The sequence below is a fragment of the Cinclus cinclus genome, chromosome 25 (genome assembly GCF_963662255.1).
Source record: "Cinclus cinclus chromosome 25, bCinCin1.1, whole genome shotgun sequence".
NCBI classification, from domain to species: domain Eukaryota; kingdom Metazoa; phylum Chordata; class Aves; order Passeriformes; family Cinclidae; genus Cinclus; species Cinclus cinclus.
The window spans coordinates 2,342,108-2,356,581 of record NC_085070.1 but is presented as its reverse complement, the minus strand read 5'-3'; the positions used below and the strand labels follow the sequence as shown (position 1 = coordinate 2,356,581).

General features: G+C 51.9%; 1 protein-coding gene across 1 annotated transcript; it reads left to right on the top strand.

Annotated features, from left to right (window-relative positions):
* The first annotated feature begins 749 nt into the window (after window positions 1–749).
* On the top strand, window positions 750–12,022 carry FEZ1 (fasciculation and elongation protein zeta 1). The gene is made up of 9 exons (XM_062508545.1): window positions 750–1,024; window positions 3,766–3,862; window positions 4,693–4,794; window positions 6,067–6,277; window positions 7,501–7,775; window positions 8,483–8,563; window positions 8,949–9,024; window positions 9,514–9,579; window positions 12,006–12,022. The coding sequence occupies exons 1-9, from the start codon at window positions 750–752 to the stop codon at window positions 12,020–12,022; spliced, it is 1,200 nt and encodes a 399-aa protein (XP_062364529.1).
* The last annotated feature ends 2,452 nt before the right edge of the window (window positions 12,023–14,474 follow it).

The window sequence follows — 14,474 nt, the reverse complement described above, 5'->3', positions numbered from 1 at the left end:
CTACAGGGTCATTAGTAGGATACAACATGACTGGTGCTACTATGATAGTACCAGGATATTGCCACAAAGCTACCAAGGTGCTGTCAGGACAGGAGCCAGTTTTCAGTAGGATGCTCTCAGGATAAAAATGAGTTATCTGAAGGATACTTCCAAGATACTACAAGGGCACTAGAAAAGAGTGTGGTAAGATACTTCTGGGATGCCATCAGGGCAACACTCAAATTTTTGGGGTACTGTGGGCACATTACTGATACTTTCAGGCTGCTTGCTTTGCAGTGATGCAGTATAAGGGTACAACTAAGGAACTACAACTTCAGGGAAATAGGTATTTTACATATTGTCAGGGTAGCACTGAGCTACTTGGACCACTGTCAGCACTTCCTTGCGACTAGTAAGTTGCTACTAGATTAGTGCCACAATATCAGAATGTTTTTTCTGAGAGTAGTACATCCTGTGGGGATACTGCCACAGGATACTACAGAGACACTGTTGGTTGCAACCAGTAAATTGCTACTAGAATAGTGCCACAATATCAGAATATTTCTTCTGAAAGTATTACATCCCGTTGGGATACTGCCAGGATACTACAGAGATACTGTTGGTTGTGTAACAGCCCTGGCAGCAGGGTTTCAGCGAGCACAACAGCAGCGAAGGGAGCGGGGAGCTGGCTGTTGTAACCTGTTAGTAGCCTGGTGCCTCACGGGCACGCCCTGTCCCTGCAGCTAAGGCAGCACGCCGGGTCGAGGAGGATGGAGGCGCCCCTGGTCAGTCTGGAGGAGGAGTTCGAGGAGGGAGCCGGGGACGATGGGGGGTCCCTGCAGCGCCCTGCGGACCCGGCGCTGGCCGAGCTGGAGAGCTTCTCTGCAGAGATGATGAGCTTCAAGTCCATGGAGGACCTGGTGCAGGAGTTCGACGAGAAGCTCACCGTGTGCTTCCGCAACTACGACGCCGCCACCGAGGGCCTGGCGCCCGTGCGGGGGCGGCTGCAGGCGCAGGAGGAGGAGGAGCGGCTGCGGGATGAGGAGTAAGGCTCCCCTGCTCCTGGGGCCACGTGCCCCTTCACGGCCCGAGCCCCCCGGCACCGCGGCGCGGCCGTGCTCCGTGTCAGAGTAGCGCTGTAGTATCCTGCGAGTAAGGGTCTGCTTGGCACGGTGCAGCTCAGCCCCTTGCATCACAGCGCAGCTGTGCAGCAGCGTGGAATAGCTGTGTTGTATCTTTTGAGTAGCTGTGTGGTATCTTTTGAGTAGGCTGCCCTCAGGCCTGCACGCATCCTGTCATGGTCATGAAATCCTCCCCTTTCCCAGAGTGTGCAGTCCAGCTCACAGCGTGACTCTGTAGCACTTCAGAGTAGTGGTGTAGTATCTTAGGAGTAACACCCCTCCAGGGCCTGTTGCACCTCCTTGCACTCTTCTATGAACCCATCATATCCAAAACAGTACCTGGACTGTGCTGCGACCATACAGCACCTTGGAGTAGCTGTGTAGGATCCTTGGAGTAGCTTTGTGAGGTCCCTGGAGTAGCAGCCCATGAGGAGGAAGAGCAGCGTGTCCCATGCCATGCTCAGGGGTCCACAGCTCTGTCTGTGCAAGGAAAGCCTCAGGGGTTGAGCATAAACCTTGAGTAAGGTGTGAGTAGAGTTCAGCCACCCCCTCTGTACCATCCCAAGTCCCCTAGGGTCAAATTCCCCCCTAGGCTCCCCCGATTATTCTTGTGCCTTTTCTGTTAAATTCTATGGTTTCAGTAAAAAACCCTTGTTTTGTTAAAAAATGCCATTTTTTCCTGCAGATCCTTGGACTTTTTCCTTGTGATGATTACCCACTATCACATTTCCAGTGGATTTTCTGTGTATTTAATTTGGATTATTCCAAAATCACTAACCCTTCTTTTCACCAAGCAAAGGGGTTGCTCTCAACCCAAAAAGCTCCAAATCTGTTGGTTGTGTTGGCTTGTGTTTGGCTTTTTTCCCCCCACAAACCCACTGAGGCTGAACTGATTTTTGCAATTGGCTGAATTCATGGTTTTTCAGAGCAAAATTCAGCTTGGCTGAGCGCCGGGGCTGTCGCCGCTTTGTGCCACTTATTGTGTCTTTTTTGGGTCACTTTGGGCAAAACAGGGGTTTTTTTTTTAGTCTTCTTTGAATGAGCCCTGTGTGCAGGCTGGGGGAGGGGCCATGGCCTCACAGGCTCTGGATTTCCAGAGTTTTTAACCATTTCTTGCCATAATTAACTCAGAAATCCCTGCTGGTCTTGCCTGCCCCTGTGGGGTACTGGTCCTTTAAGAACAGAGAAAAAAAAAAACCCCAAATTTATGGGGGATAATTACTAATTAGCTGTGCTTTGTTAAAAAATAAGTATTTAAGATTTGGCATCCGTGTTTTTGTGTGTTAATTTGGGAAATCTGTAATTCCAAGGGGAATTCAACCCTGGTGAGGATGGAAATGTAATAAATCCCCAAAAATGAACAGGTTTGGGGTTGGAAAGGGGGGGAAATGTTTTTGGGGTGATTTTCAGGATTCAGATGGACTGAACCCACCATTTCTGGTGGGAAAATGGGGGGGTGGGTGTTTCCTGAGATGGGAATAAAATGTCTAATGTCTTTCTGTGCCTTTCCCCTCATTTTTGATCTTTTCTCCCATTTTTGGCCTTTTTCTCAATGTTGCCACTTTTCAGCTCTTTTTTTCATGTTTTCTGTCCTTCTCCTCCATTTCTTCCCTTTTCTCCACTTTCCCTTCTCTTTTCTGCATTTCCACCCTCATTCTCTGTTTTTTTTCTTACGTTTTCTCTTTTTCCCCATTTTCTTTTTCTCCTGATTTTTCCTTTTTCTCTATTTTGGGCTTTTCCCTCCTTTTCCTATTGCTTATTTTATCTTTTTACCCTTTCTTCCCCTTTTTTTCCCCCTTTCTCCATTTCCCACCATTTTCCTTCTTTCCCCTCTTTCTCATTTTTTCTTCCATTTCCCCCCTTTTCCCCAGATTTTCCTTCCCACACTTTTCCTTTACCCCTTTTTTTCTCTTTTCTCCTGTTTCCCCCCCCCCCCCCCCCCCTTTCCTCTCTTTTCCTTTTTCCTTCTCAATTTCCTCCTCTTTTGGTCACTATTTCTGAAAGCATTATAGGGTATTTCTGGGTGTTGAAAAGTGACATTTTGGGATATCTGGGGTATTTCAGTGAGGGGCTTGGGTGGTTGGAATATGACAGGGTGACAATTTGGGTCTTTGGGACCTTTTGGGGTATTTCAGCAGAATATTTGGGGACAGTTTGGAGTGTTCCAGGGCAGCATTTTGAGATGTTTTGGGCCTTTCAAGGAGTCTTGTGGCTTTGGGGCTGCTTTATATAATGTTTTGGGTCACTTCAGGGCATCATGGTGAGGTTTTTGAGTGGCATTTGGGGACATCTAGAGACATTTTAGGATGTTGCTGTGGCCTTTCAGAGTGTTTTATAGCAGCATTTCAAAATGGCATTTTGGTGGGCATCTCAGGTGCTGGGGCAGCATTTTTGGGTACTTTGGGGTATTCCAGGGCAGTATTTCATTATGCTCTTTTGAGAAGCTTTAGAGTCTTCTAGGACAGCATTGGGGGTTTTCTAGGATATCATTTGGGGTATTTGTTTTGGAATGTTTCAGGGGTCTCAGTGGTGTTGTGGGATTTTTAGAGGTCATTTCAAGATGCTTCTGGGCTCTATTTCAGGATATTTTGCAGCATTTGGGCATGCCATTTTTAGGATGGATGCAATATTTTGGGGTCAGCACTGATCACCCACCTCCCTGCAGGGTCTGGGATGCTCTGACCGATGGCTTTGCCCCCCGGAGCTCTCCTCGGCCGTGGCAGCTCCCTGGGACTGAGGCCCTTGATGGCACCGACCCCCAGGTATGGCTGTGACACCCCTGTCCCCCCTGACAGTGCTTGACAGCTGTCAATCAGCCCCAAGGCTCAGAGACCATCATGGCACTGACTGGCTGACATGGCACAAACTCCCCAAAAATGCTCATTTTAGCACCTGGTCTTTGCCAGTTTGCCCCCTTGTCATGGGTGGGGTGGGTGTTTTTGGGGGTAGAAAATGTGTTTTCATTTGTAGTGTCAATAGCTGCTTTTTGGGGTTGCAAAAACGTCCCAGTATGCAGAGAATTGATGTAAGCCTGTTGCTAAAGGGGCATGAGAAGATAACTTCCTTGGGTTATTTCCTGCTAAAAAAGATGAAAAAGATAGTGAAAGGTGGGGAAAAAAGATGCCTCCTCACCCAGCATCTCCATCCATCCATTCCCTGGTGGTGTCCCCTCTGCCATGTCCCATCTGGTGTCCCCATCCCATGTCTCCATCACCCCTCTCCCATTCAGCTCCACCAGCCCTCATCTCCTCTATCTCCACTGAGTGTGTCCAGCACCACTCTCCAGCCAACATCTCCATCCGACAGACCTGGGCTTCTCCCAGTCCATGGCTCCATTCTACAGCTCTCCATCCAGCATCTGCCTGTCCAACAGCTGCACCTCCCCCTGCAGTGCTTCCCTGCTCTTTGTCTCCAGTGTCCCATCCAGCATCCCCATGCACTGCCCTCAATCCAGTTGTCCCCGTGCCAGCCCCCGTGTCCCCTGAGCCAGGGCTCCCTGGTGCTCTCCCCGTGCCAGGGCAGGGCTGTGGCTGTGGCTGTGCCCATGCTGGGGCCATGCCACATGTGGTCAGCCTGTGTCTGCCTCCTGCAGCTCGGCGGGAAGGAGGAGGAGGAGGAAGAGGAGGAAGAGCTCACTGAGAGGAGTGAGCAGGACTCTGGGATCAATGAGGAGCCGCTGCTGACAGCTGAGCAGGTACCCATGGGCAACTGCAGCACTGCATGTCCTCCAAAAGTCAGGCTTGGCCACCTCTGCACCATGACTGTGAGCTGAAAGCACAAGAAAAAGCCAAAGCCCATCATCCTGGCATGCAGGACCTGGCCTGTGGATGTACACAGAGGTGTAGGTTGTGGGTGCTGATGTGGGGTTTGGGTGCACGTGGGAAGGTGGGTGGGCTGCAGATGCTGCTGTACAAAATGGGTGGCATGGGGGGAAGGATCCAAGTGTGGGGGGCAGAGGTGGGATCCAGCTGCAGGATGCAGATGTGGGGTGTAGGGTACAAGTGTGGGGAGGGGAATGCGGAGGCAGCTGCAGGGAATGGATGCAGGATAGAGAGTGCAGGTGCAAGTACAGGAGCCAGGATGCAGGAGGAGGAGGTGGGTGCAGAGCAGGATGCAGATTTAGATGTGGATGAAGGTCCTCAGTGTCCATGGAATGTGGGATTTGGATGTAGGTGGGAATGTGGGATGCAGATGCAGGATGCAAATAGAGGAGCCAGGGTACAGATGGATGTAAAAGCAGGTGCTGATGCAGGGTGAAGGGAGCAGAATGCAGAAGCAGGATGAAGGGGAGAATGCAGGTGCAAGATGCAGAATGCTAGCAAGGATGGAAGATGGAGGGAGCAGGCTGCAGATGGAGGACAGAAATAGAGGATGCAGGTGCAGGATGAAGGCAGCAGTTGCGGGTGTGGGTGCAGGACAAGTGCAGGTGCAGGACAGGTGCAGGTGCAGGACAGGTGCAGGTGCAGGACAGGTGCAGGATGTGCAGGTGCAGGACAGGTGCAGGATGTGCAGGTGCAGGACAGGTGCATGTGTGGGTGTAGATGCAGGACAGGTGCAGGTGCAGGACAGGTGCAGGTGTGGGTGAAGGACAGGTGCAGGTGTAGGTGCAGGACAGGTGCAGGACGTGCAGGTGCAGGACAGGTGCATGTGTGGGTGTAGATGCAGGACAGGTGCAGGTGCAGGTGTGGGTGAAGGACAGGTGCAGGTGTAGGTGCAGGACAGGTGCAGGACGTGCAGGTGCAGGACAGGTGCAGGACGTGCAGGTGCAGGACAGGTGCATGTGTGGGTGTAGATGCAGGACAGGTGCAGGTGCAGGACAGGTGCAGGTGTGGGTGAAGGACAGGTGCAGGTGTAGGTGCAGGTTGAGTGGGGTGCAGGGTGCACACACAAGGTGCAGCTAGGATGCACATGGAGGTGCACAGCAGGTGCGCAGCAGGTGCACATGGAGGTCACTGACGTCCCACAGGTCATCGAGGAGCTGGAGGAGCTCATGCAGAGTTCACCTGACCCCGAGGCTGACCCTGAGGGTGAGGAGGAAGAGGAAGAGGATGAAGAGGAGGAGGAAGAAACCAAGGCTGATGCTGAAGGCAAAGGTGGTGGAGGGGGCACGGAGCCCATCCTGCTGCGGGAGCTGCATGCTTTCTCCCCTGCCTTCAACAACAACTGCTCCCACGAAGGTATGGCCAGCAAAGCCCAGGCCAGTCACTTTTTGGGGACAATTCCAACCAAATGGGACAACTGAGTCTCTCCAGGCCTCAGTGCTGGCTTGCCCTGGGACTTGGCCAGAAGGGCTCTTGGCAAAATCGGCGAAGAGCACAGGGATGTGGCTTTTGGTGTGGAAAGGCACGTGGGGTTCACCTTTGTGTTCTGCATGGGGCGTTCCATGCACATGAGATTCGTCACTGGTGGCATGGGCTGTGTCACCAGCAAGGCCAGGCACTTCACTGATTGCTCTGCTCTTTATCACACTGTGCAGGTTACTAATCACACCATGCCACTAATTGCACCGTGCATGTCACTAATTGCACCCTGCATGTCAATAATCACGTCATACATGTCACTAATTGCACCATGCATGTCAATAATTGCACCATACATGTCACTGGTTGCACCATACATGTCACTGATTGCACCCTGCCTGTCATTAATTGCACTGTGAATATTACTGAGTGCACCTTGCATGTCACTAATTGTGCCAGGAAGTTCCTTAATTGCTCTGGGCACATTGTTTAAGGTGCTGAGCATATCAGTAATTGCACAACGGGTTTCTCTCTTGGTGTCTCAGAAAATGCAGAATCCATCTCGCTCAGCACGAGATGCATTTTAATGGCTGCAGTGTTTGTTTCTCTGACTGCACTGGGGGTGTCACTGATTGCACCAGGCATTCATTCCCCTCGTTTGCCCATGCATGGCACTGGCTGCAACGAGTCCAGAGGAGGCCATGGAGATACTCCAAAGGCTGGGGCACCTCTGCTGTGATGGCAGGCTGGGAGAGCTGGGGGTACTCACCTGGAGAGGAGAAGGTTCCAGGGAGAGCTCAGAGCCCCTGCCAGGGCCTGAAGGGGTTCCAGGAGAGCTGGAGAGGGACTGGGGACAAGGGATGGAGGGACAGGACACAGGGAATGGCTCCCACTGCCAGAGGGCAGGGCTGGATGGGATATTGGGAAGGAATTGTTCCCTGGGAGGGTGGGCAGGCCCTGGCACAGGGTGCCCAGAGCAGCTGTGGCTGCCCCTGGATCCCTGGGAATGTCCAAGGCCGGGCTGGACGGGGCTTGGGGTCACCTGGGACAGCGTCAGGCGTCCCTGCCATGGCAGAGAGGCGGAGGGAACGGGCCGCAATCCCTTCCCCCGCGCTGTTGGGATGTCCCCATCCCGGCCACGAGCAGTGTGTGTCGGGCAGGGCTGGGGCAGCTGTCGGCGCGGGAGCTGCTGGCGGCCGCGGGCCGGGCGGAGGCGGCGAGCCGGGCGCTGTCGGCGGAGCTGGTGGCGCAGCTGGCGCGGAGGGACGAGCTGGCCTTCGAGAAGGAGGTGAAGACAGCGTTCATCGGGGCCCTGCTGGCCGTGCAGGGCGAGCAGCGAGAGCAGCGAGAGGCCGCCCGGCGCCGCCGCAGGGACAAGGGGCTGAGCCTGCAGGGGACACGGGGCTCCGAGCGAGGCAGCCACATGCCCCGCAAGGTGGGACCTGGGGGACACCGGACGGGAGTGGGGGCGGCTCGGGTTGGACAAGGATGTGGGGACAGGATGGGGCAAGGGGATGAGGGTTGGGATGGGAATAGTGACAGGGTGGGGCAAAGGGACATGGGGGCAAGGCGATGGGATGGGGATGGGGATGGGGATGGGGATGGGGATGGGGATGGGATGGAGTGGGATGGGGATGGGATGGGATGGGGATGGGATGGGATGGGGATGGGATGGGATGGGATGGGATGGGGATGGGATGGGATGGGATGGGATGGGATGGGATGGGATGGGATGGGATGGGATGGGATGGGATGGGATGGGATGGGATGGGATGGGATGGGACGGGGACGGGGATGGGGATAGGAGAATAGAATAGAATAGGATAGAATAGGATAGAATAGAATAGAATAGAATAGAATAGAATAGAATAGAATAGAATAGAATAGATGGATGGGATGGCAAAGGATGGGAACAGTGACAGGATGGGGCATGGGAAGCACACAGGACAGGGGGTCATGGAGCAGGGACGGGGGGAATGTGGGACAGGGGGACAAAGGGATATGGGATGGAGGTATGGAGCAGGTGCTGGGATCTGGACTGGGTGTGGATGTGGGAGTCAGGGAGTTGTGGGGGGTGCTGGTGTCAGAGGAGGTGCCACAGCTGTCCCTGGGAGGTGACAGGGTCACACGTTGTCCCCCCAGCGCTTCAGCATGGAGGGCATCTCCAGCATCCTGCACTCCGGCCTGCGCCAGACTTTTGGTCCTACCACCAACGAGAAGCAGGTGCCCTTTCCCCCACCCCAAAATTGCTCAAATCTGTTTGTTTTTACTCCTTCTCCCTGCACTCCCCATCCCCCTGCATTCCCCAAACCCCCTTTTAAAATATTTTTTTAGTTTTACAACACTCCCCTATACCCTGCTAATCCCTCTTAGAAAAATTACCTGGTTTCACCTCAAAAGGTCCTCCCTGAGGAGGGATAGATTTGGGTGGAGTTTGCAGCACCCAGTTAGTTCAGCACTCCCCAAAATACCTGCACATTAAATTTCAGGAATTTCGCAGAAATACTCTATTTTTGCAGAAACTGGGGGTGATTTGTCTCAAGGCAGTGCAAAAACCAGATGTTTGTGCCATCTGGGTGGTTTTTTGGGGTGTCTTTTGTTTCTGCAGTACCTGAACACAGTGATTCCCTATGAGAAGAAGGGCTCACCACCCTCTGTTGAGGACCTGCAGATGCTCACCAACAGTGAGTATTCCTTCAAACTGCTGTTTTGGGTCAGCATCACATGTTTTGGGGGCACAAAGGCACATTTTGCTTTGCTTCAGTGGCTGCAGTTTGGGGTATCCTTGCAGTGCAACCAGTCTGGGCGATTTTTTGCATCATTTGCAGCATTGGTAATTTGAGGTGCTACCACCCATGTTGCATCATCATTGCAACAAATCCACTTGGTGGGGAAAATCCTTGGTTTGTATCTCTGCAGTACAGCTGCTTGGCAGCCAACACCTCCCCCCAGTTTATGCTCCTTTTAATGGGTTGATCTGGGGGTAAATCACCCATTCTGCATTGCCTCAGATTGGCCAATTGTGGATGAAAGTCCTTTTTGTTTTATGTTTCCAGGCCTGCTGCATAAATTGTATGGGGAAATTGTATGGCAACTGTGGGGCTGGTTTGGGGGGAAAAAGGGACATTTGGGGGACAGCAGGGCCAGGCTCAGAGCTTTGTCCTTGTTCACAGTCCTGTTTGCCATGAAGGAGGGGAATGAGAAGGTGCCCACTCTGCTCACAGATTACATCCTCAAAGGTACCTGCTCCCCTCCTGCCTGCCTGGGCACCCCTGTGCATCTTTCACCCTGCAGCTCTGTGCCTCAGCACAGATCCCTTCTGCATCCTCCTGCCTCTCCACTGCATCCTTTGTGCATCCCTTGTCCATCCCTCTTGCAACCTCATTCGTCCCTTTTGCATCTCCTGTGCATCCTTGGAGAATCCCAGACACATCCTGAGTCATTCCTCCTGCTTCCCTTGTGCACCTCTGGTGCATCTTGCACACATCCTTCAGGAATCCCAGGTGCATCTCCTGCACATCCCTCAGGCATTCTTTGTGCAGAATTCTCTCCTGTTCTGTCACACCTCTGGAAGTCCCTGTGCAGCTTCCTGCCCCATCCTGGGGCCCATCTGCTTCATCCACACAGCCTCATCACCCTCTGTGCACCCTCTCTCACCCCCCATGTCCCATCAGGCACCCCCCTCTGCCTCTCTTGGGCATCCCCATCTCTTTTCCTTGCATCTCCCAGGCATCCTTGTGCATCCCTGTGCATCTCCCACCCCTCTTGTGCATCCTCCTGAGTCCTCGTGTCCTTCGTGCTCTTTCTGTGCACTGCCATGTGTGTGCATTCCTTGTGCACCCCTTTTATGTTCCTCCTACATCCCGTGTGCAGCCTCATGCAGCATTTTTGCCTCCTCATGTGTCCAGGTGCCTCATTCACACTCGTGCAGCCTCTCTGCTCCTGAACCCTTGTGCACGTGGAGCCCTCGTGCACCCCTGTGCACACCTGGCTGTCCCTGTGCCCACTTGAGTGTCCTTGTGCAACCTCCTTGGGCACCACTGTCCATCCACATGCAGCCCAGTGCAGGCCTGTGTGCCACTATGCACCCTCATGCAGCACTGCATTGTGTGCTCTGTTGCATCCCCATGCACACTTGTGCATCCTCCTGCATCCTTCAACATCACTGTGCATCCTCATGGATCATAGTGCACCCTTGTGCATCCCAGTGCATCCTTATGCATTCCAATGCATCCTCCTCCACCCTTGTGCATCCTTATGGATCACAGTTCATGCCCATGCACACTTGTGCATCCTCCTACATCCTCATACATCCCAGTGCACCCTCCTGCTTCCACACACACACCTGTGCATCCCTGTGCATGCTCATGGATCACAATGCATCCTCCTCCTTCCCTGTGCATCCTCCTGCATTCCAGTGTATCCTCCTGCATTCCAGTGCATCCCTGTGCATCCTCCTGCATCCCTGTGCATCCTCATGGATCACAGTGCATCCTCCTGCATTCCCTTGCATTCCAATGTATCCTCATGCATTCCAATGCATCCAGTGCAACTTTTTGTATCCCTGTGCATGCTCATGGATCACAGTGCATCCTTGTGCATCCCTGTGCATCCTCATGGATCACAGCACGTCCTCCTGCATCCCTGTGCATACTCCTGCGTTCCAATGTCTCCTCCTGCATTCCAGTGCATCCAGTGCAACCTTTTGTATCCCTGTGCATGCTCATGGATCACAGTGCATCCTCCTGCATTCCAGTGCATCCCTGTGCATCCTCCTGCATCCCTGTGCATCCTCATGGATCACAGCACATCCTCCTGCATCCCTGTGCATACTCCTGCATTCCAATGTCTCCTCCTGCATTCCAGTGCATCCCCGTGCATCCTCCTGCATCCATGTGCATGCTCATGGATCACTGTGCATCCTACTGCATTCCAGTGTATCCTCCTGAAATCCAGTGCATCCCTGTGCATCCTCCTGCATCCCTGTGCATCCTCATGCATCCCTGTGCATCCTCCTGCATTCCAGTGTATCCTACTGCATTCCAGTGCATCCTCATGGATCACAGCACGTCCTCCTGCATCCCTGTGCATACTCCTGCGTTCCAATGTCTCCTCCTGCATTCCAGTGTATCCTCCTGAAATCCAGTGCATCCCTGTGCATCCTCCTGCATCCCTGTGCATCCTCCTGCATTCCAGTGTATCCTACTGCATTCCAGTGCATCCTCATGGATCACAGCACGTCCTCCTGCATCCCTGTGCATACTCCTGCGTTCCAATGTCTCCTCCTGCATTCCAATGCATCCAGTGCAACCTTTTGTATCCCTGTGCATGCTCATGGATCACAGTGCATCCTCCTGCATTCCAGTGCATCCCTGTGCATCCTCCTGCATCCCTGTGCATCCTCATGGATCACAGCACATCCTCCTGCATCCCTGTGCATACTCCTGCATTCCAATGTCTCCTCCTGCATTCCAGTGCATCCAGTGCAACCTTTTGTATCCCTGTGCATGCTTATGGACCACAGTGCATCCTCCTGCATTCCAGTACATCCCTGTGCATCCTCCTGCATTCCAATGTCTCCTCCTGCATTCCAGTGCATCCCTGATGCCCCATACGGTGCCCCCACCCTCCCTCTCTCTCTCTCTCTCTCTCTCTCTCTCTGCAGTGCTCTGCCCAACCTGACACGGTGCTGCCCCACACTCCCACCCTGGCGCCTCCAAAACGGGGCCAAACCCGAGGAAAAAGGGTCACCCACCCGTGGCTGCCCCACCCTGCACTTCCCCCTTTGCACAGCTGGGAATAAAGAATTCCTTACGTTAATTAGGCAACTGGTGTCCGGTGTCTGTGTCCTCCCTTGCTCCTGGTGGTGCTTTGCAACTTTTGCATAGGAAAATGACGTTTTCAAGGAAAAAGTCCCAACACAGGCTGAGTTGCAGTGAACACAGTGTGAGCTGCAGTGCTCACAAATATTCTGGGATGCATAAAAAAACCACAAATTTCAGGCTAACGAGCTGCTGCGTGCTTAGACGTAGCTGCAGCTGCTACCATCAGAGAGGCAAAATTCAGATTAAATTCCGTTCTCAGGGATTTTTTCTATTTTCTTCACTTTTCTGCAGCCTGATTTTCTGCTAAAAATTATGCAAACATCACCCAGAAAATCAACCCATTATTAAGGAATGGCTCATTAAGGGATGGGGGAGCTTCCATCACTTCTGTTTGGGGGAGAATTGCTCTGTTTTGGGCTTTGTCACTCATTTTGGGGAAGAGTGCCTAATTTGGAGGTTGTTGCTTGTTTTTGGAGAGCGTTGTCCATTTTGGGCCAAATTCAGTTATTTTGGGGGAAATCACTTATTTTGAGGAGAATCTCTTATTACCAGAAGGATCAATTTGGGACAGCATCCTTTGGGGACATGACACTCATTTTGGGGGAGAATTTTTGGAGAATACAATTCCTTTCGGGGTGAGCACCCATTTTGGGGGAGAACCACTCATTTCTGGGCAAGATCATCCCCTTTTGGGTCATCATTTGATTCTGAGGAGTGTCCCTCCTTTTTGAAGACCACCACTCATTTTGGGGCTGTCTGTAACACTTTGGGGGAGCTTCTTGGGGGGAGAATTACTCATTTTTGGAGAACAAAGCTCATTTGGGGGTGTGCATCACCGGTCTGGGGGGTGTGTCATTCATCAGTGGGCAAAATCCCATTGGAGCTTGTTTGAGGGGAAAATTCTCATTTTTGGGGGACCATCAGCTTTGGAAATACAAATCTAATTTTCTCCACATCACTCAATTACCAATTTGGGTCCATCCACCCATTTTGGGAGTAAATTAGTTTTATGAGGGGAGTTTTGCCCATTTTGGGGGGTTATTCCTGCATTTTGGTTCTTCTCCACTCAAAGGAAGAAGCTGCCAAGAAAATACAGGTGCGACCCCTCATCTTGTAGCACTTTATAATAAATGGCCAGGAATTAATACTAAATTACAATGAATCCTTTATGAAATTACAGATTACATTCACGCCAGATCAGTATCCAAAAATAGGCATTTCTGCCCATTGCATCACTTGTGGTTTTTTATCCCAGCTCTTGTTCTGGTTCTTTTGTCAACTCTTCAAGAGCCAGAAAAAAAAAAAAAAAAAAGACAATACGGGCAAAAAGCCACCAAGAAAATGATCCTTCTCCTAGAATCTCACATTTAGAGCAGGAACCTGCAGAAGACAATTCCTTTATTTTTGCCCTGGTTTGCTTTTGCATTTCCTCCCATGCCACATTTTAAGGCGAATACACCCTTTTGCTAGCATTTAAAATAAAAAAAAACCCCAAAATACAGGGTTTTGGCAGTTGCCCTCCTCCACGGGGCTAAAGCTCCACCATTTTCCCATGTGGAGGGACAATACCAGGGAGAAATCACCTTTTAAGCAACAATACTGAGTTTCCTTCCACCCAGGCGAGTCTTGGGGATCGCCATTCAATTTTGGGTGAAATCTTGCATTTTTTTTTAGACCAATTATTTCCCCGTTTTTAATTAACTCTGTGCCAAAATGCCTTGGGAAAGTTTTACTTTCGGCAGCCTTTGCCCCAACTCTGCGTCCAGTCTCAGCCCGTAAGGACGAGAACGGGGTGAGTTGGATTCTTTCCAGATTCAGCAGAGGTTTTAGCACATAAATTAAAGGATTTGGAGGAATTTCCTCCCTTTTCCAGAAAGTTGTGTCCAGAGTCACCGAACAGCCGCAGCATCGGGGCCGAAGTTGGGAGGTTTGGGCAATCCCACGAGTCAAGCACCGAACCCTCTTCAGATGTAGCAGAATTTGCACTTGCTGATTCTTCTTCTTCCCCCTCCATTCCAGTATTTATGCCTGCAAATGACCTTTCTGGGGGAAAAAAATCCAAAAAGCATCAAGTCCTGGGGTTGGTTTGACTTCTCTTTGCACCAAGGGATGGTCGCAGCGGCTCACCCGCCACACATCCGAGTGTCACGTGGGGAAAACAACTTTCCCCAAAAAATGCTTTCGCTTACCAAAAAATGAAGGGAAAAAGAAAAATAAAACCCGAAATAAAAGATTAATCTGGCCACAATATGTGCCTTGTAAACGTGTGTCCTTCGCTTCCGTGCGCTGCCGTGGTGGTCCCTGTGCTC

Coding starts and splice junctions, on each gene's coding strand:
- FEZ1 (XM_062508545.1), top strand. CDS start 750: ATGGAGGCGCCCCTGGTCAGTCTGGAGGAGGAGTTCGAGGAGGGAGCC. Junction 8,564..8,948: donor CTACCACCAACGAGAAGCAG/GTGCCCTTTCCC, acceptor TTGTTTCTGCAG/TACCTGAACACAGTGATTCC. Junction 9,025..9,513: donor CCTGCAGATGCTCACCAACA/GTGAGTATTCCT, acceptor CCTTGTTCACAG/TCCTGTTTGCCATGAAGGAG.